Source organism: Pristiophorus japonicus, chromosome 11 (assembly GCF_044704955.1).
Source record: "Pristiophorus japonicus isolate sPriJap1 chromosome 11, sPriJap1.hap1, whole genome shotgun sequence".
Lineage (NCBI taxonomy): Eukaryota > Metazoa > Chordata > Chondrichthyes > Pristiophoridae > Pristiophorus > Pristiophorus japonicus.
The window spans coordinates 24,709,118-24,733,267 of NC_091987.1; the positions used below are offsets into that span (position 1 = coordinate 24,709,118).

Consider the following 24,150-nt stretch of genomic DNA (forward strand, 5'->3'; position numbering starts at 1 on the left):
GCGAGAGGGATGGAGTACAAAAGCAGGGAGGTCCTGCTGCAACTGTATAAGGTATTGGTAAGGCCGCACCTGGAGTACTGCGTGCTGTTTTGGTCACCTTACTTAAGGAAGGATATACTGGCTTTGGAAGGGGTACAGAGATGATTCACTAGGCTGATTCCAGAAATGAGGGGGTTACCTTATGATGATAGATTGAGTAGACTGGGTCTTTACCCCTTGGAGTTCAGAAGGATGAGGGGTGATCTTATAGAAACATTTAAAATCATGAAAGGGATAGACAAGATAGAGGCAGAGAGGTTGTTTCCATTGGTTGGGGAGACTAGAACTAGGGGGCACAGCCTCAAAATACAGAGGAGCCAATTTAAAACCCGAGTTGAGAAAGAATTTCTTCTCCCAGAGGGTTGTGAATCTGTGGAATTCTCTGCCCAAGGAAGCAGTTGAGGCTAGCTCATTGAATGTTTTCAAGTCAAAGATAGATAGATTTTTAACCAATAAGGGAATTAAGGGTTACGGGGAGAGGGCGGGTAAGTGGAGCTGAGTCCACGACTAGATAAGCCATGATCTTATTGAATGGCGGAGCAGGCTCGAGGGGCTAGATGGCCTACTCCTGTTCCTAAATTCTTATGTTCTTATGTAACGCCTCTGTTTAAAAAAAGGGGACAGACAAAAGGCAGGTAACTATAGGCCGGTTAGTTTAACATCTGTAGTGGGGAAAAAGCTTGGAGGCATCATTAAGGAAGAAATAGTGGGACATCTAGATAGGAATAGTGCAATCAAGCAGACGCAACATGGATTCATGAAGGGGAAATCATGTTTAACTAATTTACTGGAATTCTTTGAGGATATAACGAACATGGTGGATAGAGGTGTACTGATGGATGTGGTGTATTTAGATTTCCAAATGGCATTCGATAAGGCGCCACACAAAAGGTTACTGCAGAAGATAAAGGTACGCGGAGTCAGAGGAAATGTATTAGCATGGATAGAGAATTGGCTGGCTAACAGAAAGCCGAGTGTCGGGATAAATGGGTCCTTTTCGGGTTGGAAATCGGTGGTTAGTGGTGTGCCACAGGGATCGGTGCTGGGACCACAACTGTTTACAATATACATAGATGACCTGGAAGAGGGGACAGAGTGTAGTGTAACAAAATTTGCAGATGACACAAAGATTAGTGGGAATGCGGGTTGTGTGGAGGACAGAGAGAGGCTGAAAAGAGATTTAGATAGGTTAAGCGAATGGGCTGAGGTTTGGCAGATGGAATACAATGTCGGAAAATGTGAGGTCATCCACCTTGGGGAAAAAAAAAACAGTAAAAGGGAATATTATTTGAATGGGGAGAAATTACAACATGCTGCGGTGCAGAGGGACCTGGGGGTCCTTGTGCATGAATCCCAAAAAGTTAAGTTTGCAGGTGCAGCAGGTAATCAGGAAGGCGAATGGAATGTTGGCCTTCATTGCAAGAGGGATGGAGTACAAAAGCAGGGAGGTCCTGCTGCAACTGTACAGGGTATTGGTGAGGCTGCACCTGGAGTACTGCGTGTAGTTTTGGTCACCTTACTTAAGGAAGGATATACTAGCTTTGGAGGGGGTACAGAAATGATTCACTAGGCTGATTCCGGAGATGAGGGGGTTACCTTATGATAGATTGAGTAGACTGGGTCTTTACTCGTTGGAGTTCAGAAGGATGAGGGGTGATCTTATAGAAACATTTAAAATAATGAAAGGGATAGACAAGATAGAGGCAGAGAGGTTGTTTCCACTGGTCAGGGAGACTTGAACTAGGGTGCACAGCCTCAAAATACGGGGGAGCCAATTTAAAACCGAGTTGAGAAGGAATTTCTTCTCCCAGAGGGTTGTGAATCTGTGGAATTCTCTGCCTAGGGAAACAGTTGAGGCTAGCTCATTGAATGTATTCAAATCACAGATAGATTTTTAACCAATAAGGGAATTAAGGGTTATGGGGAGCGGGCGGGTAAGTGGAGCTGAGTCCACGGCCAGATCAGCCATGATCTTGTTGAGTGGCGGAGCAGACTCGAGGGGCTAGATGGCCTACTCCTGTTCCTAATTCTTATGTTCTTATCCACTCCACCTGTTATGAGAGAGACATAGTATAAGAATTGATTTTATGAGAATTTATAATTTTAGCCTATGACCCAGCCAATAGATGTATATGGAAAATGTCTGACTTAATGCAGCAATTCGATACCCCCACCGGAACGTATGATGCACGGGTGTGTTGTATGAAAACTTTCACTTTTAACCCTTCAGAGATGACCCCCTCCCCCAAACTATAGGAAATTCTAATTCAGAATGTGCATGTTTTTGCTACCCATAAACACGAGTGCGGTAAAATGAATACTGAAGTCCTAGTTAGGGGACCCAACCCGCCCCCTCAACGACAGTATAGGATCCCGGCAGCCACCCAGGGTGATGTGGACAGTATTATACACAGTTTGTTAGAACAAGGAGTCCTACGACCTCTTGCGTCTGTTAACAATTCTCCTGTCAGGCCGGTAGAAAAACCAGGTAAGTGGTGACGAATGACTATAGATTATAGAGCCCTTAACAGGACGACCCCGCCATCTGCAGTCACTGTAGCTACCGCGCCTGATGTCATTACCCAGTTATCCCCGACTGCGAAGTTTTTCTCAGTATTGGACATTAATGGATTTTGGTCCATCCCCTTGGCGAAGGAATGTCAATACAAGTTTGCTTTCACCCACAGGGACCATCAGTATACCTGGACCCGATTGCCTCAAGGCTTTCATAACAGCCCTTGAATTTTCTCCAACATCTTAACCCACAGCTTTAAGGGTTTTTCGCAGCCTTGTGCTTTATGTAGATGATATACTTTTACAAACAGACACAATGGAACAACATGCCCCCTCCCTACTTAAAGTCAACCCGTCCCTACCCTTTTATTTAAAGACAGCCTCCGGTAACACAGGCCTCTCGGGGGTACTGTTACAGCACCATCATGGCAAACTCAAACCCGTAGCTTATGCCTCATAACACCAGTGGAAGCAACTTTCCAGCCCTGTGAAAAGAATCTTCTCAGTGTCTTTTGGGCAGTACATAAATTCTCCCCCATAATTGGACTTAGCCCCCTTATTATCTTAACGCCACACACCCCCATCAAAATGCTGATGGACGGAAATCTCAAGGAAGGCTCAGTCAGTTCCCAGCGAATCGCACGGTGGATCCTCCTTCTCCAAGGACGGGACATTGCAGTCCAGTACCAGCCCAAGATCACTAATCTAGCTCACAACATGTTGTACCCCGGCGACCCACATCAGCGTGAGATTCTGACTTCAGGTACCTTAGATGGTCCCTTTCAGTCAGAAAGGGAGGGAGGAAGAGACAACAGTCACGAACTCGGATCTAAAACTCACGTTTACGTTGACGGCTCTTCCGCAATTATAAACGGGCAGCACTGCACAGGATTCTCAGTAATAAAAATGACCCCGGACAGCAAACAGGCTTTAGAACAGACACCAATTAAATTAGAAGGCAGTAAAGGAGCTCAAATTGCAGAACTAAGCGCGATCGCCTACATAGTCCTGCATCTGGAAGACTACCAGATGCCTGTCCAAATTTATTCCGACAGCAGTTACACATGTAACAGTCTGATTGACTTCCTGCCCATCTGGCAAGCTAGAGGTTTCACCTCCGCAGACGGAAGGCTGCTAGCCAAAGCCCTATTTTTGAAATTGATTTTTGATACAGCCACCTCAAACCAAGGTCCATACGTCATAACCAAAGTCGAAGAGCATGTTAAGACTACCCCCTGAGGAAACTGAATGGTGGACGAACTAGCAACAGAAGCAGCCCATACAGGTTTCATATGGAACCCCTTGGAAAACGTAAAAATCGTACCAATGGCACCAGTTGCTGTTACCCGCCTGATACTGGACTTGGCAGCCAGTCAGGCTACAGACCCTGATCTTAAAAACACACAGTTAGGAAACTCATGTCCCAAACCATACCTAGGACAAAATTTACAGCTCCACGACGGAGTAGTACTTAAAGACAGCAACTATGTAGTGCCGGTGTCAGAAAGGGGAGAATTGATTTACCAATGCCACGATATCAATGGACATCAGGGAATAGATAGGACCGCGGCCAAATTGAAGGAGCTATGCTGGTGGCCTGGAATACAGCAAGAAGTGGAAGGGTATGTCACAAACTGTCTGTTGTGTGCTCAGAACAATCCAACACAGTACAAAAACCAGGCAGAATTAGGACATACTAGACAGAGCAAGGGCCCTTGGACTCAACTTCAGATAGACTATGTAGGGCCTTTACCCACCTGTCCCGGTGGTAAGAAATACATCCTAGTAGTGGTGGACGTATTCTCCAAATGGACTGAAGCATTTCCAACTAACAATTCGGCCGCCACAACCACAAAAATACTTATGGAAGAAGTGTTCTCCAGAAGGGCTCTGCCAGAGGGTATTGATTCTGACCCAGGAACACATTTCACGGGACAAGTTATGCAGCAGGTCATGCAATTGGCAGCAGTAAAACAGAAATTCCATATCGCCTACCACCCAGAATCAAGCGAAGTGGTAGAGCACATGAATCAGACATTAAAAACAATGTTACGAAAATTAGTACAACAGAACCAGATGTCCTGGAACAAGGTCCTCCCTTATGTATTAATGGCCATCCGAAACACAGTGGTAGCCTCTACAGACTATTCACCCCATGAGCTAATGACCGGAAGAGTCATGAGAGGTGTCCAAGCCTTCATGGGATTAGATCTGAACGAGATCCAGAAAACTTCCCTGTCCTCAGAGAAATGCACGTCAGACTTGATCAAGTATTTGGAAGCTGCGAGAATGGCTGCCGCAGTGAAATTGGGAAACAAACAAAGTAAGGCTAACTTTGATGGGAAGGTACACCCACGGGAACTAAAAATCGGAGACCAAATAATGGTAAAAATCCAGAAGGAAGGAACTTTCCTTGCCCCTAAATATGCCGGACCATTTGGTATAATGGAAAAGGCTAGCGCCTCAGTGTTCAAGGTCATGGATGGCCAAGGGAAGTTTAAGTGGCACCACCTTAACCAGCTAAAACCCTTTGGGAAAATGAACAATCACATGTACCACGCCATGTTAGATTCAGAAGAGACAGGGCTCGCCCACCCAACCCAGCAGCTAACCCAATCCCAGCCCAAGGTATAATACCCGTCTCGTCGCCTATCCAAAATTTAGAGGCCGCAAGTAGTTCAGTGGAAGCCATCAAAGGTGGTAATGATTCAGAAGATGACCAGTACCTGCCCCAGGGACACTTGACGAAGCCCGTGCCCCCCACGATGAGACGGCACCAAGTCCGACAGACGGTTTTGTCAGAGTTTCGAAGCGATGAGTCTCACACCTCAAATCACCCAGCCCCGGCCAGGAGACAGACGCGAGGACGACGATTTCCAGAGAGAGAAAGGGACACAGTTGCATGGACTAGAAACCATCCAATACCTTTGCCTGGCTCTGCCCCGGGTTCGAGGAGATTAAGACGACCTACTCCGTGAGGAGAGCAACTGATATTGTGTTTTATTATCCTACAGGGTGGACATATATGCCAAAAGTAACCCCATATCCTAAATCAGAACATTTTCGGGACCTACCTAACGAATGGAGTAATCAGCTGAAATATGGACTAATAATTGAGTTTTGTGTGTTTGTTTATTACTGTAATTTGCATTGTAATATCACTAAGTGGGAATGTCCATATATTGAACCAGGACCAAAGGGAGGTGTTGTGTTACAAGAAACTAATCAGGTTGTGTATGGCAATGTACAGTAGGAGTTGATAGCTGTTGTACTTAACATAAATAATATTCAGTTAACCAACTGGTGCCTGGACAATTTAAGGAAATTGTACCAGGACCTGACTTCATACTGTTGAGATAAAAAATAGGACTAAATAAGATGGAAAGTAAGAGTAGGCGGAAAAGAAGCTTTGCAAATGACATGGGTACAGCGTACGAGGCAGGAATGGCCACAGTCAATACCTTAGATATTACTAATCTGATCGCGAAGATAAAGGGATTGACCGGACAAATAAAGCAGGTTTTAAATAGTTTGAATAATAATCAGAGACAGGTAGCGGAGGCAGGAAAAGATGACGGTAAGCTGGAGAGCAGAATGGTCACCGTATTGGAAAGTCATGCTCAGACGATCACCCAATTAATCAATACTGCCAAGAAAGCAGAGAACCAACCCCAGGCGCAGGTTTTGTGTAGTATTTATGGAAACTAGATGACAGAACAGTTACGGGAAAAGCTGCAGGAAGCCAATGAGGGTAAAGTCCCCACCTGGATCAACAATACCCAAATTCAGAATCTGACCTCGAGCAAGGAACACCATCCTTTAGATGGATGCCAGCTGAGAAACATTGCAAAGGGTGGTTCAACGAGTAAAGCGCCGGCCAGCGATCAGAATAATATTGGGGATACCAGTATCCGATAACCAAACCAGTATGACTCTGCTTGATGTAAGGAATTATTAATAACGGAAATCAGACAGAATTTATGAAAGGTGGAAATAAATACCAGAGACATTGAAGCCAAAATCACCCGAATTAAGATCAACACTTAGTGGGACGAGATTTGGAATTGGAGAATGTAAATATCCACCCCTGGATCAGACCTTTCTCTCATCTTACGGTCATCTTGAGCAATAATTTCCTTAGCATTGATGATAATGGTAGCATATGTGAGAAAGTTGGTACGTAGATTGGAGTTACAGCTGGGATGGGACCCCGGATCAAAGCCAAAACTCTACTGTGATCAAATCATGAATATATATATATTGATTGATCAAAGGGAGGAATGTGGAAATATAGTTCATTATGCACTGCCAATTTCTGCAGGAAAGAAACTAGTCACCCCAATTGTGTTATAATAGGTCAGGTGCAGGCTAAACTAGTGAATCGGCCAGACATTAGCAAAACAATGGTCATCGAATTTGGCTGATCACCTCAGCCAACTCCCCAGTTTAGGTTAGAACAGAACAGGCAGAAGGGTATAAAGATAGACAGGTTCGGACAGTCCATGGCGAGGACCTAGGAGCAACACTCAGCAGAAGCAAGTACTAGGGAAGGGACCCTTGACGGAACAGAGTTAAGATGGGATTGATCATCCGCGGACCTATTGGGTAACTATAAAGTTTAAGTGGCGAGTCTTGTACTTTTTCTATATTAAACGAACATTAACGGTACCGCCATTGTCTAGTGTGTCATTTGATATTTAACTCAGGAACCGTCACATGCAACTACAAGTCACACGACGAGCGAAATTGCCGTTTGAGCAACACAGGATTTTGACCCAGCGACGATGAAGGAATGGCCGATATATTTCAAAGCCAGGATGGTGTTTGACTCGGAGGGGAACATAGAGGTGGTGGTGTTCCCATGCGCTTGCTGCCCTTGTCCTTCTAGGTGGTAGAGGTCGCAGGTTTGGGAGTTGCTGCAGTGCATCTTGTAGATGGTGCACACTGCAGCCACGGTGCGCCGGTGGTGGAGGGAGTGAATGTTGAAGGTGGTGGATGGGGTGTCAATCAAGCGGCCTGCTTTGTGTGCATGGTGTCGAGCTTCGAGTGTTGTTGGAGCTGCACTCATCCAGGCAAGTGGAGAGTATTTCATCACACTCCTGACTTGTAGATAGTGGAAAGGCTTTGGGGAGTCAGGAGGTGAGACGCTCGCTGCAAAATACCCAGCCTCTGACCCGCTCTTGTAGCCACTGTTTGTGTGTGGCCAGTCCAGTTAAGTTTCTGGCTGGATAAATGTGATGGGACCATTTTCCCATGGAGGGCAACGGCTGACATGGACTGGTTGGGCAGAGTGGCCTTTTTCTTGCTGCCAGTTCTACGTATCGCCAAAAATGTGTCCCAGTTTGTGTTGAACTCATCTTAAGGAAGCAAACAGCCTCCTCTCCCAATACAGAACTCAAACTGCATTTTATACATTAGGAAACCGGGGCCTAAATCATGGACAAAACCTTTTGGGTTTTGTCTCCCAACAGCTGTCAACAAGTTAGATGAAAAACACCCAGACAGATGGATAGAAGTGAAACCGATCGAATTGACTGCAGGAATGGCAAGCATCAGCTCGACACCATCTAGTCAACGTGGCATATCTCCTCCTCCCTCCTCCCCGCCCCCCCCCCCTGCCCCGCCAGTACACAGAGCAAGAAAGCACAGATCACTTACCTCAAAGAACTCATCATAATGTTCCTGCATTTCAACATCACCAACAGCACCTGATCAGAGACACAAATGAACAAGTTTCAGACAGCTGCAGTTAATGTCAAACCCGAGATCTTAGATCTTAAACAAAGCTGCAGTATCCCACTGACCTTCTACAAATCAAATCAAACATGTATAAACTCATTAAATACACTGTTCTACTTTACACACGAACACGAGCCTCCCCATCCTAGTATGAATATTCCAAATACCTCAGTATTAAAAGCCCCTTCCTGTACATTCCCAGTTTCAGCTGACAGCCCATCATTACAGCACTGACACTTTCTGTATTTAGGGTACTTGCTTCTGGCTGGCATGTAACCCCCAACAGGGAGCACAACTACTTCATCACATCACACTCAGTGTTTACCCAGCAATTCAATGTACAACTCAGGACACTCAAAATGCCAATTCAGTATCGCATTCTTCAAAGGCCAAGAGAATACCAGGCTTGCATGGCTCTCGGTGAGATTCTCAATGCCAGACTATCTCCCGCCAGTTGCTCCAGGATACAGGAATCGTTTGGTTTGAAACCCCTGCTGTAATTATGACCCAAAAACAGGATGAGGTCCTATAAACTGAATCTAGGGAGCTAGGCGTTAAATTAAAAAGTAGGACCTCAAAATGTAGTAATCTCAGGATTGCTACCAGTGCCACGTGCAAGAGTAGGAATCGCAGGATAGCTCAGATGAATACGTGGCTTGAGCAGAAGGGAGGGATTCAAATTCCTGGGACATTGGAACCGGTTCTGGGGGAGGTGGGACCAGTACAAATCGGACGGTCTGCACCTGGGCAGGACCGGAACCAATTTCCTCGGGGGAGTGTTTGCTAGTGCTGTTAGGGAGGAATTAAACTAATATGGCAGGGGGATGGGAACCTATGCAGGGAGACAGAGGGAAGTAAAATGGGGCAGAAGCAAAAGATAGAAAGAAGAAAAGTAAAAGTGACAGGCAGAGAAACCCAAAGCAAAAAACAAAAAGGGCCACATTACAGCAAAATTCTAAAGGGGCAAAGTGTGTTAAAAAGACAAGCCTGAAGGCTCTGTGCCTCAATGCGAGGAGTATTCGTAATAAGGTGGACGAATTAACTGCACAGACAGCAATTGATGAATGTGATATAATTGACATCACGGAGACATAGCCCCAGGGTGACCAATGTTGGGAAACTCAACATCCAGGGGTATTCAACATTTAGGAAGGATGGACAGGAAGGGAAAGGAAAAGGAGGTGGGGTAGCATTGCTGGTTAAAAAGGAAATTAATGCAATAGTAAGGAAGGATATTAGCCTGGATGATGTGGAATCTGTATGGGTGGAGCTGCGGAATACCAAAGAGCAGAAAACGCTAGTGGGAGTTGTGTACAGACCACCAAACAGTAGGAGAGGGGTTGGGGACACCATCAAACAAGAAATTAGGGATGCGTGCAATAAAGGTACAGCAGTTATCATGGGTGACTTTAATCTACATATAGATTGGGCTAACCAAACTGGTAGCAATACAATGGAGGAGGATGTCCTTGAGTGTATTAGGGATGGTTTTCTGGACCAATATGTCGAGGAACCAACTAGAGGGGTGGCCATCCTAGATTGGGTGATGTGTAATGAGAAAGGACTAATTAGCAATCTTGTTGTGCGAGGCCCCTTGGGGAAGAGTGACCATAATATGGTAGAATTCTTTATTAAGATGGAGAGTGATGCAGTTAATTCAGAGACTAGGGTCCTGAACTTAAGGAAAGGTAACTTCGATGGTATGAGACGTGAATTGGCTAGAATAGACTGGCAAATGATACTTAAAGGGTTGACGGTGGATAGGCAATGGCAAACATTTAAAGATCACATGGATGAACTTCAACAATTGTACATCCCTGGCTGGAGTAAAAATAAAACAGGGAAGGTGGCTCAACCGTGGCTAACAAGGGAAATTAAGGATAGTGTTAAATCCAAGGAAGAGGCATATAAATTGGCCAGAAAAAGTAGCAAACCTGAGGACTGGGAGAAATTTAGAATTCAGCAGAGGAGAACAAAGGGTTTAATTAGGAGGAGAAAAATAGGGTATGAGAGGAAGCTTGCCGGGAACATAAAAACTGACTGCAAAAGCTTCTATAGAAATGTGAAGAGAAAAAGATTACTGAAGGCAAACGTAGGTCCCTTGCAGTCAGACTCAGGTGAATTTATAATGGGGAACAAAGAAATGGCAGACCAGTTGAACAAATATTTTGGTTCTGTCTTCACGAAGACACAAACCACCTTCCGGAAGTACTAGGAGACCGAGGGGCTAGTGAGAAGGAGGAACTGAAGGATATCCTTATTAGGCGGGAAATTGTGTTAGGGAAATTGATGGGATTGAAGGCCGATAAATCCCCGGGGCCTGATAATCTGCATTCTGGAGTACTTAAGCAAGTGGCCCCAGAAATAGTGGATGCATTGGTGATCATTTTCCAGCAGTCTATCGACTCTGGATCAGTTCCTATAGACTGGAGGGTAGTTAATGTAACACCATTTTTTAAAAAAGGAGGGAGAGAAAACGGGTAATTATAGACCGGTTAGCCTGACATCAGTAGTGGGGAAAATGTTGGAATCAATTATTAAGGAGTTAGATGAAGTCCTTACTACTAGGGGGATCAAGGGGTATGGCGAGAAAGCAGGAATGGGGTACTGAAGTTGCATGTTCAGCCATGAACTCATTGAATGGCGGTGCAGGCTAGAAGGGCCAAATGGCCTACTCCTGCACCTATTTTCTATTTTTCTATGTTTTCTATGTCTATGTTTCTATGAAATAGCAACGCATTTGGAAAGCAGTGACAGGATCGGTCCAAGTCAGCATGGAGTTATGAAAGGGAAATCATGCTTGACAAATCTTCTGGAATTTTTTGAGGACTAGTGGCGTGGACAAGGGAGAACCAGTGGATGTGGTGATTTGGACTTTCAAAAGGCTTTTGACAAGGTCCTACACAAGAGATTGGTGTACAAAATTAAAGCACATGGTATTGGGGGTAATGTACTGACGTGCATAGAGAACTGGTTGGCAGACAGGAAGCAGAGTCGGGATAAATGGGTCCTTTTCAGAATGGCAGGCAGTGAGTAGTGACCCCAGCTATTTACAATATACATTAATGATTTGGATTAAGGAATTGAGTGTAATATCAAGTTTGCAGATGACACTAAACTGGGTGGCGGTGTGAGCTGTGAGGAGGACGCTAAGAGGCTGCAGGGTGACTTGGACAGGTTAGGTGGGTGGGCAAATACATGGCAGATGCAGTATAATGTGGATAAATGCGAGGTTATCCAGTTTGGTGGCAAAAACATGAAGGCAGAATATTATCTGAATGGCGGCAGATTAGGAAAAGGGGAGGTGCAATGAGACCTGGGTGTCATGGTTCATCAGTCATTGAAAGTTGGCATGCAGGTACAGCAGACAGTGAAGGAGGCAAATGGTATGTTGGCCTTCATAGCTAGGGGATTTGAGTGTAGAAGCAGGGAGGTCTTACTGCAGTTGTACAGGGCCTTGGTGAAGCCTCACCTGGAATAGTGTGTTCAGTTTGGTCTCCTAATCTGAGGAAGGACTTTCTTGCTATTGAGGGAGTGCAGCAGAGGTTCACCAGACTGATTTCCGGGATGGCAGGACTGACATATGAGGAGACACTGGATCGACTGGGCCTTTATTCACTGTAGTTTAGAAGGATGAGAGGGGATTTCATAGAAACATAAAATTGTGACGGGACTGGACAGGTTAGATGCAGGAAAATTGTTCCTGATGTTGGGGAAGTCCAGAACCGGGGACACAGTCTAAGGATAAGGGGTAAGCCATTTAGGACTGAGGTGAGGAGAAACTTCTTCACTCAAGAGAGTTGTTAACCTGTGAATTACCTACCGAAGAGAGTTGTTGATGCCAGTTCATTGGATATATTCAAGAGGGAGTTCGATATAGCCCTTATGGTTAAAGGGATCAAGGGATATGGAGAGAAAGCAGGAAACAGGCACTAAGGTGATGATTAGCCATGATCTTATTGAATGGTGGTGCAGGCTCGAAGGGTCGAATGGCCTACTCCTGCACCTATTTTCCATGTTTTATGTTTCAAACAAAGCGATTCAGGTTTACGGGGGCAGGTGGGGACAGCATTGGTCAGTGTACAGGTTTACACGGGGACAGCATTGGTCAGTGTACAGGTTTACACGGGGACAGCATTGGTCAGTGTACAGGTTTACACGCGGACAGCATTGGTCAGTGTACAGGTTTACACGGGGACAGCATTGGTCAGTGTACAGGTTTACACGCGGACAGCATTGGTCAGTGTACAGGTTTACACGCGGACAGCATTGGTCAGTGTACAGGTTTACACGCGGACAGCATTGGTCAGTGTACAGGTTTACACGCGGACAGCATTGGTCAGTGTACAGGTTTACACGCGGACAGCATTGGTCAGTGTACAGGTTTACACGCGGACAGCATTGGTCAGTGTACAGGTTTACACGGGGACAGCATTGGTCAGTGTACAGGTTTACACGCGGACAGCATTGGTCAGTGTACAGGTTTACACGGGGACAGCATTGGTCAGTGTACAGGTTTACACACGGACAGCATTGGTCAGTGTACAGGTTTACACGCGGACAGCATTGGTCAGTGTACAGGTTTACACGCGGACAGCATTGGTCAGTGTACAGGTTTACACGGGGACAGCATTGGTCAGTGTACAGGTTTACACGCGGACAGCATTGGTCAGTATTTGAGCCATAACTAGGTGAACCAATACAGCAGGTAAACACGACAACCTATTGTTATTTAATTTTAGTCCCAAATTCCTTCCTGCTCTCATTTGAGATCAGGTAAAAATGTGAAGTACAGCCCAAATGAAGACTTGTGTCTGAGCGAAGGCCTTGTGCGTGTGAGCAAGCTGCGACGAGCACTCGATACTCTCTCACCTGCGGTTACATGGGAACAGCTAATGACACAAACACACCAAGGTTTCTGAATTAAGAACGTACACCAAATATACAGACAATGAAACACAGTAGAAGCCTACCACACAAGATCAGTTATAATGTGCACCTTTATGATGCAATGGGACATCACACCCACCCAATTCGTACAAGTCACTTCAAACTGAAATGGACCTGGTCAATTAAGGACACTGCAGCTTCTGTATTCATTAGTTAGCAATCACATCCTGCCTGCAACCATTAGATTCCACACTCCATGTGGATTCAAGCGAAGTCCAGACCACTTTAGTTATGCTCATCTCCTAGTTCCAGTTCTTGGCGGATAGATAACCTGATCTAAAGCTTGGTCAAACTGACCATCCTAGAAACAGGCAGCGAGAAGCACCCGTGCCCTCTCACTGAAAGGAATAGGCTGGTCGCCACATGGCGCTTTCTCACAGCTCCCACCACAATCAAGACTATTACTTCAGCAAGTTTGGCTGCAAAATGCAGATCCCATCACTTCATGGGATCTAGCACCAAACCCAGGGAGAGGGAGATTGGACAGGTTGGGAGTCTTATGCCGACAAACAGGAAATAATTAGCCTCGGGTACATCCATAGCCCTTTCACAAGCTCACTTTGATGCAGAAGTTTTATAACTGACAAGTAGATTTAATTTACTTTTCCCCCCCAGAACTGATTTTAGTTAAGGTACATCTTTCTCTTCCTCGTTAGTTGCTAGTCTAGATCCAGACCCAATCGAAGGTTGGGACGTTTGGTGACACGATGAAATTGTGTTCATTATATGAAGTTGGGGGGGGGGGGGGGGGGAAGCACGCCAGCAGGCCATTGGTCATGGCAGCCTGAATTAGAGCTTCACCTTGGGCACAAACCTCTCTCCGACTGGGGAATCCATGAAGTAGCCTTTGCTGTTGGCCCACTGAGGTACTTGCGCCATATCCCAGCCACTGTCCTGACTAGAGTAAGAGTAAGCTCAAAAAGCTTCCCAACTGGAAAGGCTGTGGATCGAGGGGCTTTTCCCTTCACCTTGAACCCACCAAACACTGAACCAGATCACTCGGATACAGGTAACTCCTGGTCAGAGGTCCAGCAGGATCAAACCTGACTCCCAAGTGAAATGTGCACAACCTTCTCATACACCATGTGCAGACGTGTGCACAAGGTCCAACTAATTTAACGCATCCGAGAATTTCAGTCCAGTGGCAACACGCAATTAGTTCATCCTTCCACATGTACAAAAAGGGACATTTGCCTCTGGCTCCATGTGAACTTGGCCCAGCCACCATAAAGACCTGCCCTTTGAGGAACTTGCCAAACTGGAAGCCAATGGTACCAGCTCCTAATTATGCAGCAGGGCATGGTATATAATTGGATGGGATGATTCATGTGGCCTCATGCATTGAATGGTATACCACTAACCTGTTAGTCAGTAAACCTCCCAAGGGAGCAATGGTCTCCCAATGTTTCCATGGAATACTAACAAAAGCAAGAGATCGGTGAGCACAACTAAACAGTAATTCTATTGTGCTTCACACATTAGACACGAGGGACCTGACTAATTCTTATTCCACCTCAAGCTTTGATCAGCAAGAGTCTCAAGTTATCTACTCTCAGCTAAGAGCTTCTCCAAGTTTAGAAGTCTCATCCATAGATTTCCTAAACCCCACAATGTTTGTCCTGGTTAAACACAGCCCAGCTGTACTTTTAACACAAGAAAACAAGAAACCTTTTTTTCAGTTTTCCTATTTACATTGGGGAAAAGGACCATGGCTTTAAGGAAAGCATCAGCTCTGTGCTGCCAAGCTAGCAATGTAGTACTCATGTGTGATATATCTGGCAAATTATCAAATATCGTTGAAATGAAACGCGAAACAGTACTACATGCTCCTTCCGGGGATCCCCATCTCCACCACCTGCCTTTACATTTTATACCAGACCACCATTTTGTGTCATGAATATTGCAGACTGCAATCAGCAGGAACGAGAACTTCCCAGCTTCACATTACTAGCTCATTACAAATCAGGATTGTTGAACCCCCTTCCCCATCAATCCCTTTGCTGCATTCACGCTCTCCTCCCCCAAGAAAAATAGCCCAACTCATCACTGCAACTGAGCTTCCTGCTCCCTGGCACAGGTAACCTCAGGTGAATAACTGGACCATTTCTGCATTGGATGCTCAGTTCAGACTCCTGGTCTGAGACTCTCACAGCACCATAACATTCGAGCCCCTGGATCAAGCTTAGTCAAAGCACGAGAGCTCGACCTGAAAGGGTTATCAACTAGTCATTAAATTGCTGTTCAATGTCTTCGGCTCCAATCTTTACCAACTATAATACACCCTCCCCACAACATCCTTACTCTCAGCCATCTGGTTGAGAAAGTTACAAGTTCACACATACACTATACTTTGCTCAAACTATATTATTACAAAGTACTTAATAGGATGACAAAACACAAATCCTCCTGACTGTAAATACAATTCAGCAACATGCGAAGGCATTTGTTAACTTACAGTGGAAACCGTCTGCTGTCTGGGTACAGTTTTGAGGGTTACGATATAAGTTCAAGAGCGCAATGGTCTGAAATACAAAATGTAACAAGTTTTAACATCTCAAAAAAAGTTCAACTTAAATCCTACTTCAGCCCTTTAACTCGAGGGCAGACTGCAAATTGAGAGCTGAAAAGAAAAAGATAATCCCTTCAGAGTGAAGAGTCTTCCTTTTGGACAGAACTCATCTGACAAAGCTGTGAAGATATGGAGATATCATGATATAACAGCAGCAAGACCACCAGTAACTAGGTCACGTCCCAGAATGGTAAATTTACCCAAGCTTACACATTATAGTGAGCACAGTCTACAAATCCATTCGCTTTTCTAATACATTTTGAGGAAGTGTAGCCACAGGGCCACTGAAATTCACAATGGCTTTAGCAGTGCAGACTCTTGCCCCGGACAACAGGGCCTCCAGTTCATCAATACAGCAACTGTCCCACTTGTAATTTTATTCCATGAGATAGATCCACTCAAATTTGAGGAGAATTGAGGTTATTTGGAATCAGAATACCGGCCTTGAGTTGTCGGCATTGTACTGAAGCACCTCGACATACCCTGTGTGAATACACATTACTGAACCATTTCCAGCACCACACTGATGCCTAGAAGCCAATGTTTTTAGCACTCACTCGCCACGGTTTGATGTTTTCTGAGACATTCTCTTTAATATCAAATTAATAATGTCCAGCCTTCCCAATTCTGGATTCTGGGATCAGACTTATTTGTGCCCATAAAGACCTTGCCAACCCATGTGCACACATATGGAGATTTGAATACGAGTGAGGGTTGGGAAATGAATGCCTACTTTATGGTTACACTCCATCTTTGCTTGAACTGGCCTCAAAGCAGGAGAGCAACAGCTACTGCTCTCGGAAACAGCCAAAGCCCCAGATGTCCAATGGTCTGCTTTTTGCGCACTATTTGGGGGATTACGGTAGATGTTTTGAGTCAAGATGGTCAGCAGAAGAAAAAAACAAGGAAATCCAGTTGGCTGCTGCACATAATGGAAAGGACTGCGGAGTGGTGAGAACTTGGACATGATCATAAACAATGCAACATTCATGAGGCTACCCGGCATACAGCTCAATGCAACAGGGCAGCCTAGAGATAGAGACGCAGCAAGAATCAGTGAGGTGGCAAGATACCTTTCATTGGACTGGAAGTACAAGTTATTTCGTGTCAGTGTTGATTTTTGGCTAGTTTTACAACCTGATCTGGAGATAGCGTCTTGCTCCCCTTCCCAGTGTGGGCAGGGTTCGCCACATACATGGAAAAAAAGTTATTATAAGCAGCTGCGATTGCCTTTAGCACTAGCAACACCTGGGGATGGCCCTGCAGCCCAAATCCGAGCACGCAGCCACTGTTCAACACTCACCAAGTTTAGTAACTGCGGACATGTTGGAAAAGTTGCTTGTTTTAGCCAGTTGAGTAGATGGTGGGTGCATCACACCAAGAGCAAAAAGTCAGCAATTTTCTGAAACTCAACTTAAACAGCACTGAAAGACACATTAAAAGCAGCTGCGTGGGTGGTTAGAAGTGAGGTTGGATGGAATCTGTCACGCAGGGATGTCCCCGGCACACCTTTCCCTGGAGTACGTGGACCTCAGGGCAACTTAGAAACATAAAAAATTACAGCACAGGAGGTCATTTCAGCCCATTGTGTCCACGCCGGCCGACAAAGAGCCGCACGGCCCTTGGTCAGCAGCCCTGAAGGTTACATATAAACCTATGAACAATGATGGAAAAGCAAAGAGCACACAGCCCAACCAGTCCACCTCTCATAACTGCAATACCCCTTATACTGAAACATTCTACACTCCACCCCAACTGGAGTCATGTGATCTCCTGGGAGGCGCAAAAACCAGATAAAAACCCAGGCCAATTGAGGGAGAAAAAAATCTGGGAAAATTCCTCTCCGACCCATCCAGGTGATCAAAACTAGTCCAGGAGATAACCCTTGCCGTATTCTATTCCCTGCAGTACTTACCATTATAGCTGCTCTGTCCAACAAAAGGTCATCCAGTCTTATCCCGATTACCAGGCTCTAGGTCTGTAACCCTGCAGGTTACTGCACTTTAAGAGCCCATCCAACCATCTCTTAAAAGTGGTGAGAGTTTCTGCATCCACCACTCTTCCAGGCAGCGAGTTCCAGATCCCCACAACCCTCTGCGTAAAGAAGCCTGCCCCTCAAATCCCCTCTAAACCTTCCACCAACCACCTTAAAACTATGCCCCTTCGTAATAGACCCCTCCACCAATGGAAATAGGCCCCTACTATCCACTATGTCCAGGCCCCTCAATATTTTGTACACCTCAATTAGGTCTTCTTTTCAAAAGTGGATTACCCGTCTGGCCCTGGAGATTGAAGTGGAGCTTATGCTATACAGTCCACATGGAAACTTCAGACACCCTTGTGAGTCAGTCCTCTGTCCAAATGCTTCACAAAGCCAAGTCACCGCAGGGTTACATCAGTTGCCACACAGATTTCGGTATATTTTGCGAGTGCAGGTCTCACCCCGCCCACATCTAGTCAGCAACAACCTTCTGGTACCTTGCTGAAGTAGGGAGAACAGCCAGAAGCACCAGGCTAGTAGGGCAAGTCAGCACAGCCAAGCTAGCCCTCATGGAAACCCAATGTCCATGCACTTTCGAGCAGGGCCACTATGATCAATGATCACACTTGATTCAATGAGCCCAAGCAGGAACTCTGACCAATATTTTCCTCACAAGCTGCATCGTTTCCCCCATCCTAGCTAATCTCAGCAGACCAGGGAATTAGATGCGGATCCCTCCTGATCTGCATAGTGTCGTACTCCATCGAGTACTGACCATCTCCTCACCAAGCCACAGGGAGATCTGGGTGCTCCAATACAACAGTGTGACACCAATTTTAATCAAACTACCCAAATAATTTAATAGGTTTGTTATGTGCTTGCTCAGTACCATTTCAAGTCAGCACTTCACCATCAATCTCAAAACTAACTTTTCCACACGAATTATGAGCGGTCATACTCCTGACACAGGGGGTCTGGAGGAAAGCAGCATCAGAAATGATCAGCTCTTGGGAGTAGTTTTTTTCTAAATAAATATATATATATATTTATATATACACACACCAATTCCTCCCTGGAAGTTTCTGCAGTACTTAGCTAGGGAACCTTAACCAAGGTGCAAAAACATTGATACATAAAGTTAAAACCCTATTGTTTAGAAGTTCTTAAAGCTCCCAGAAATGGAAACTGGAATTTGAATGGAAGTTTTAGCTGATGTTTAACAGGGATAAGCCATTTTAAAAGGGGAAATATCCTTGGTGCCCAGGAACAGAGTTACAAGCAATTGTAGAGTTACAATGGAATAGTGACGCCCTAATTGCAACAGTTCCTACATCAACACGTAGAACAAGCGTGGTACAAATGGCAATCGGCTGCTGGGTCTGCCATGATTAAACAGGAAGCCCACGAGCAGGAAATAACCCCAAGAGTTCGCAGCAATGGCACAGTTTTAGAAGTCTGAAAGCAGTCGAGGAGTTTACCTGCTCGTTTCAAGGTATAATTTTAGCTTCACAAAGGATGGGTGGATTGACCACTGATACCCAAGTTCTCAGACAGAACCCTGAGCTGGACAACCCAATGATAGGTCCCAAGCAAGCTCTGCGCTGCTGCTAAATGGCAGCTCAGGGTCCCAGGACTGCACGTTGAGCCGTGATTCCAGCATTTCAAAAGGGGACAGACATAAAAGACAAGAGTGGCCGTTCGAAACTGAACTGATTCACAGCTGAAAGCAACGATCTTAACAACGGGGAAGATCTTTGTGGGAAGTTGAGTGAAGAGCTTTCAAGCAGTGTACACCTTTGGCTAGTACGTGTAGATGTGGCAGTTTGTGGAGCATTGCTGAACATGGACGTACATTCACATTACAAATCGGCATTGCAAGCTCACCTGACTGAAAGTTGGCTTGTTGTGCAAACGAGAACATCTGTCTCCATGACGACAGGCTCCAATTTTAAAATAGAACGAACAGTTGACCCTAAAGAGGACACAGTTGCTCAGTACAGCATTCAACTTCAAATCTCAGCGCCTCCACACATTTTATATTTGGATTGGAAGCTCATGCTTCACGTGAGCCCAGTGCCCCGACATCCCACTTTCAGTAGCTGGACCGCAATCCCTGCGTACAACTCGAGAAAGTTTGACATTTTACTTCAAAACGATTAGGCCACAAAGCTCCCAAGGGCCTGCACTGCCGGCAAAAATAATGACCAGTACAACGCTCACCTGTAAGACCCCATCCTGCATGCCCCTCGCCCGTACCACCGCCCCCCTCGCCCAGAGACAACCGCCCCCTCGCCCTCACACCCGGACCCTCCCCTCGCCCCCACACCCGGAACCTCCCCTCGCCCCCACACCCGGAACCTCCCCACACCCGGACCCTCCCCTCCCCCCCCACACCCGGACCCTCCCCTCCCCTCCCACACCCGGACCCTCCCCTCCCCCCCCACACCCGGACCCTCCCCTCCCCCGGACCCTCCCCTCCCCCCCCCACACCCGGACCCTCACCTCCCCCCCCACACCCGGACCCTCACCTCCCCCCCCCCCCCCCCAACACCCGGACCATCACCTCCCCCACCCACACCCGGACCAGCACCTTCCCCCCCCCCACACCCGGACCATCACCTCCCCCCCACACCCGGACCCTCCCCACGCCCCCACACCCGGACCCTCCCCTCGCCCCCACACCCGGACCCTCCCCTCGCCCCCACACCCGGACCCTCCCCTCGCCCCCACCACCCGGACCATCCTCTCCCCCCCACACCCGGACCATCACCTCCCCCCCCACCCGCACACCCGGATTCCCCCCCGCCTGCACACCCGGACCCCCCCCCACTCCCCTCGCCCGCACACCCGGACCCCCCCCCACCCCCCTCGCGCGCACACCCGGACCCCCCCCACCCTCCTCGCGCGCACACCCGGACCCCCCCCCACTACCCTTGCCCGCACACCCGGACCCCCCCCCCACTCCCCTCGCCCGCACACCCGGACCCCCCCCACTCCCCTCGCCCGCACACCCGGAACCCCCCCGCACACCTGGATCCCCCCCTCCTCACACCCGGATCCCCCCTCCCCCGCACATCCGGATTCCCACCCCCCGCCCCCATCTCCCCCCCCTGCACACACCGGATCTCTCCCCTCCCCACCCACCCCCCCGCACAAGCTGGAGTTGTTCTCCTTGGAGCAGAGAAGGTTGAGAGGAGAGTTGACAGAGGTGTTCAAAATCATGAGGTATCTGGACAGAGTAGATAGAGAGAAACTGTTCCCCATTGGTGGAAGGGTGGAGAACCAGAGGACACAGATTTAAGGCGATTGGCAGAAGCACCAACAGTACAGCACTCCCTCTGCTGAGGGGAGAGTACAGACACAATACAGCAACACTTGCATTTACGCCATTAATGCAAGGCAGGAATGTTAGCGAACAAAAATTGACACTAAATCACGAGATTTTAGGACAGGTGACTAAAAGCTTGGAGAAAGAGGTAGGTTTTAAGGAGCATCTTAAGGGAGAGGATGAGGGAGGGAATTACAAAGTTTGGGGTCTAGGCAACTACAGGCATGTCCACAAATGGCAGAGCGATGAAAATCAGGGATGTACAAGAGGTCAGAAAGGAGGGATACAGATGTTGTGGGGCTGGGGGAGACTACAGCAAAAAGGAGAGGCGAGGCCATGGAGGGATTGGAACACAAGGATGAGCATTTTGAAATGGAGGCATTGCTAGACCAGGAGCCAATGTAGGTCAGTGAGCACAGGGACGATGCGAGTTAGGATACGGGCAACAGGGATTTGGGTCAGCTGAAGCTTACGGAGGGTGGAAGATAGGAACCAGCCAGGAGCATTAGAATAGTCACATCTAGAAGGTAACAAATAACTTGCATTTATATAGCACCTTTAACATAGTAGCATGTCCCACAAAGCATTTCACAGCAGCAGTATCAGCTATAATGTGTCACCGAGTCACATGAGCTCTATTAGCAAAGCTGATCTAAAGCTTGGTCAAAGAGGTAGGTTTTAAGGAGCATCTGAAAAGGGGGGAAATTCCAGATCGAAGGGCACAGTACCTAAAATCAGGCCTGCACAAGAGGCCAGAATTGGAGGAGCATAGATATCTTGGAGGAGGTTACAGAGATAGGGAGGGCGAGGCCATGGAGAGATTTGAAAATTAGGATGAGAATTTTAAAATCAAGGCCTGGTGGTCCGGGAGCCAATGCAGGTCAGCGAGCACAGGGACAATGGGTGAACGGGACTCGGTGAGTTAGGACACGGGCCGCCGAGATTTGGATGAGCTCAAGTTTATGGAGGGTAGAAGATGGGAGGCCGGGCAGGAGCGCGTTGGAATAGTCAAGTCTAGAGGTAACAAAGGCATGGATGAGGGTTTCAGCAGCGGAGGAGCTGAGGCAGGGGTGGAGACGGGCGATGTTATGGAGCTTGAAGTAGGCGGTCTTAGAAACAGTATGGTTCTGGCTCAGACAATTGTCGGGGAGAGGGATGGAGTCAGTGGCAGTGTCAGTTTGTGGGGGGGTGCTGAAGACAATGTCTTTGGTCTTCCTAATACTTAATGGGAGAAAATTTCTGCTCATCCAACACCGGATGTTAGACAAGCAGTCTGACAATTTAGAGACCGTGGTGGGGTTGAGAGAGCTGGTGGTGAGGTAGAGCTGGGTGTCGTCAGCATACATGTGGAACCTGACAGTGTTTTAGGATGTCACCGAGGGGCAGCATGTAGATGAGAAATAGGAGGGGGCCAAGGCACAATGAGTGTTTTAGTAGCAGATGGGCTGAGACAGGGTCGGAGATGTACGCTGTTATAGAGGTGGAAGTAGGCAGTCTTGGTGATGGAGGTGCGATAAGAACATAAGAAATAGGAGCAGGAGCAGGCCCTACAGCCCCTCGAGTCTGCTCCGCCATTTAATAAGATCATGGCTGATCATCGACCTCAACTCCACTTTCCCGCTCGGCCCCCATATCCCTAGACTCCAAAAATCTATTTATCCCAGCCTTGAATATATTCAGAGACTCAGCATCCACAGCCCTCTGGGGCAGGGAATTCCAAAGATTCACAACCCTCCGAGAAGAAATTCCTCCTCTTCTCTGTCTTAAATGGCCTTCTCCTTATCAGAGATTGTGCCCCCTAACTCTGGACACTCCAGCCAGAGGAAACACCCTCTCAGCATCTACCCTGTCAATCCCCCTCAGAATCTTGTATGTTTCAATGAGATCACCTCTCATTCTGCTAAACTCCAGGGAGTATTGGCCCATTCTACACAATCTCTCCTCATAAGACAGCCCTCTCATCCCAGGAATCAGTCTACTGAACCTCCGTTGTACCGCCTTCAAGGCAAGTATATCTTTCCTTAGATACGGAGACCCAAACTGTATGCAGTACTCCAGGTGTGGTCTCACCAGGGCCCTGTACAGTTGCAGCAAGACTTCCTTACTCTTATACTGTAACCCCCTTGCAATAAAGGGCAACATGCCATTTGCCTTCCTTACGGCTTGCTGTACCTGCATGCTAGCTTTCTGTGTTTCTTTCACAAGGACACCCAAATCTCTCTGAACACCAACATTTAAAAGTTTCTCACCATTTAAAAATTGTGTTTTTCTATTCTTCCAACCAAAGTGAATGACCTCACATTTCCCCACATTATGATCCATCTGCCACCTTACTGCCCACTCACTCAGTCTATCTATATCCCTTTGCAGACGCTTTGTGTTCTCCTCACAGCTTACTGTCCCACCTAGCTTTGTATCATCAGTAAACTTGGATACATTACACTCGGTCCCTTCATGTAGGTCATTAATATAGATTGTAAATAGCTGAGGCCCCAGCACTGATCCTTGCAGTGTCCCACTAATTACAGACTGCCAACCTGAAAAAGACCTGTTTATCCCTACTCTCTGTTTTCTGTCCATTAACCAATCCTCTATCCATGCTAATACATTACCTCCAATCCCATGAGCCTTCATCTTGTGTAATAACCTTTTATGCAGCACCTTATGGAAATCCAAATATACTGCATCCACTGGTTCCCCTTTATCTACCCTGCTAGTTACATCCTCAAAAAAATCTAATAAATTTGTCAAACACGATTTCCCTTTCATAAAACTATGACGAAGCTGCCTAATCAGGTTATGATTATCTAAGTGTCCCGATACCACTTTCTTAACAATGGATTCCAGCATTTTCCCCAATGACTGATGTCAGGCTAACTGACCTGTAGTTCCGTTTCCTCTCTCCCTACTTTCTTTCTTGAATAGCAGTGTTACATTTGCTACCTTCCAATCCACTGGAGCTGTTCTAGAATCTAGGGAATTTTGAAAACCAATGCATCCACTGTTTTAGAACCCGAGGATGCAGGCCGT

At 46.8% G+C, this 24,150-nt stretch overlaps 1 protein-coding gene across 1 annotated transcript in view; it reads right to left on the minus strand.

Annotated features, from left to right (window-relative positions):
* u2af1 (U2 small nuclear RNA auxiliary factor 1) overlaps positions 1-24,150 on the minus strand; it is a 45,001-nt gene that overhangs the window by 11,517 nt on the left and 9,334 nt on the right. The window contains exons 2-4 of the mRNA XM_070892875.1: positions 19,677-19,764; positions 15,698-15,764; positions 8,212-8,261 (exon numbers count right to left, since the gene is read on the minus strand). Coding sequence (XP_070748976.1) covers positions 8,212-8,261; positions 15,698-15,764; positions 19,677-19,764 — 205 coding nt within the window. The remainder of the gene's footprint in view (positions 1-8,211; positions 8,262-15,697; positions 15,765-19,676; positions 19,765-24,150) is intronic.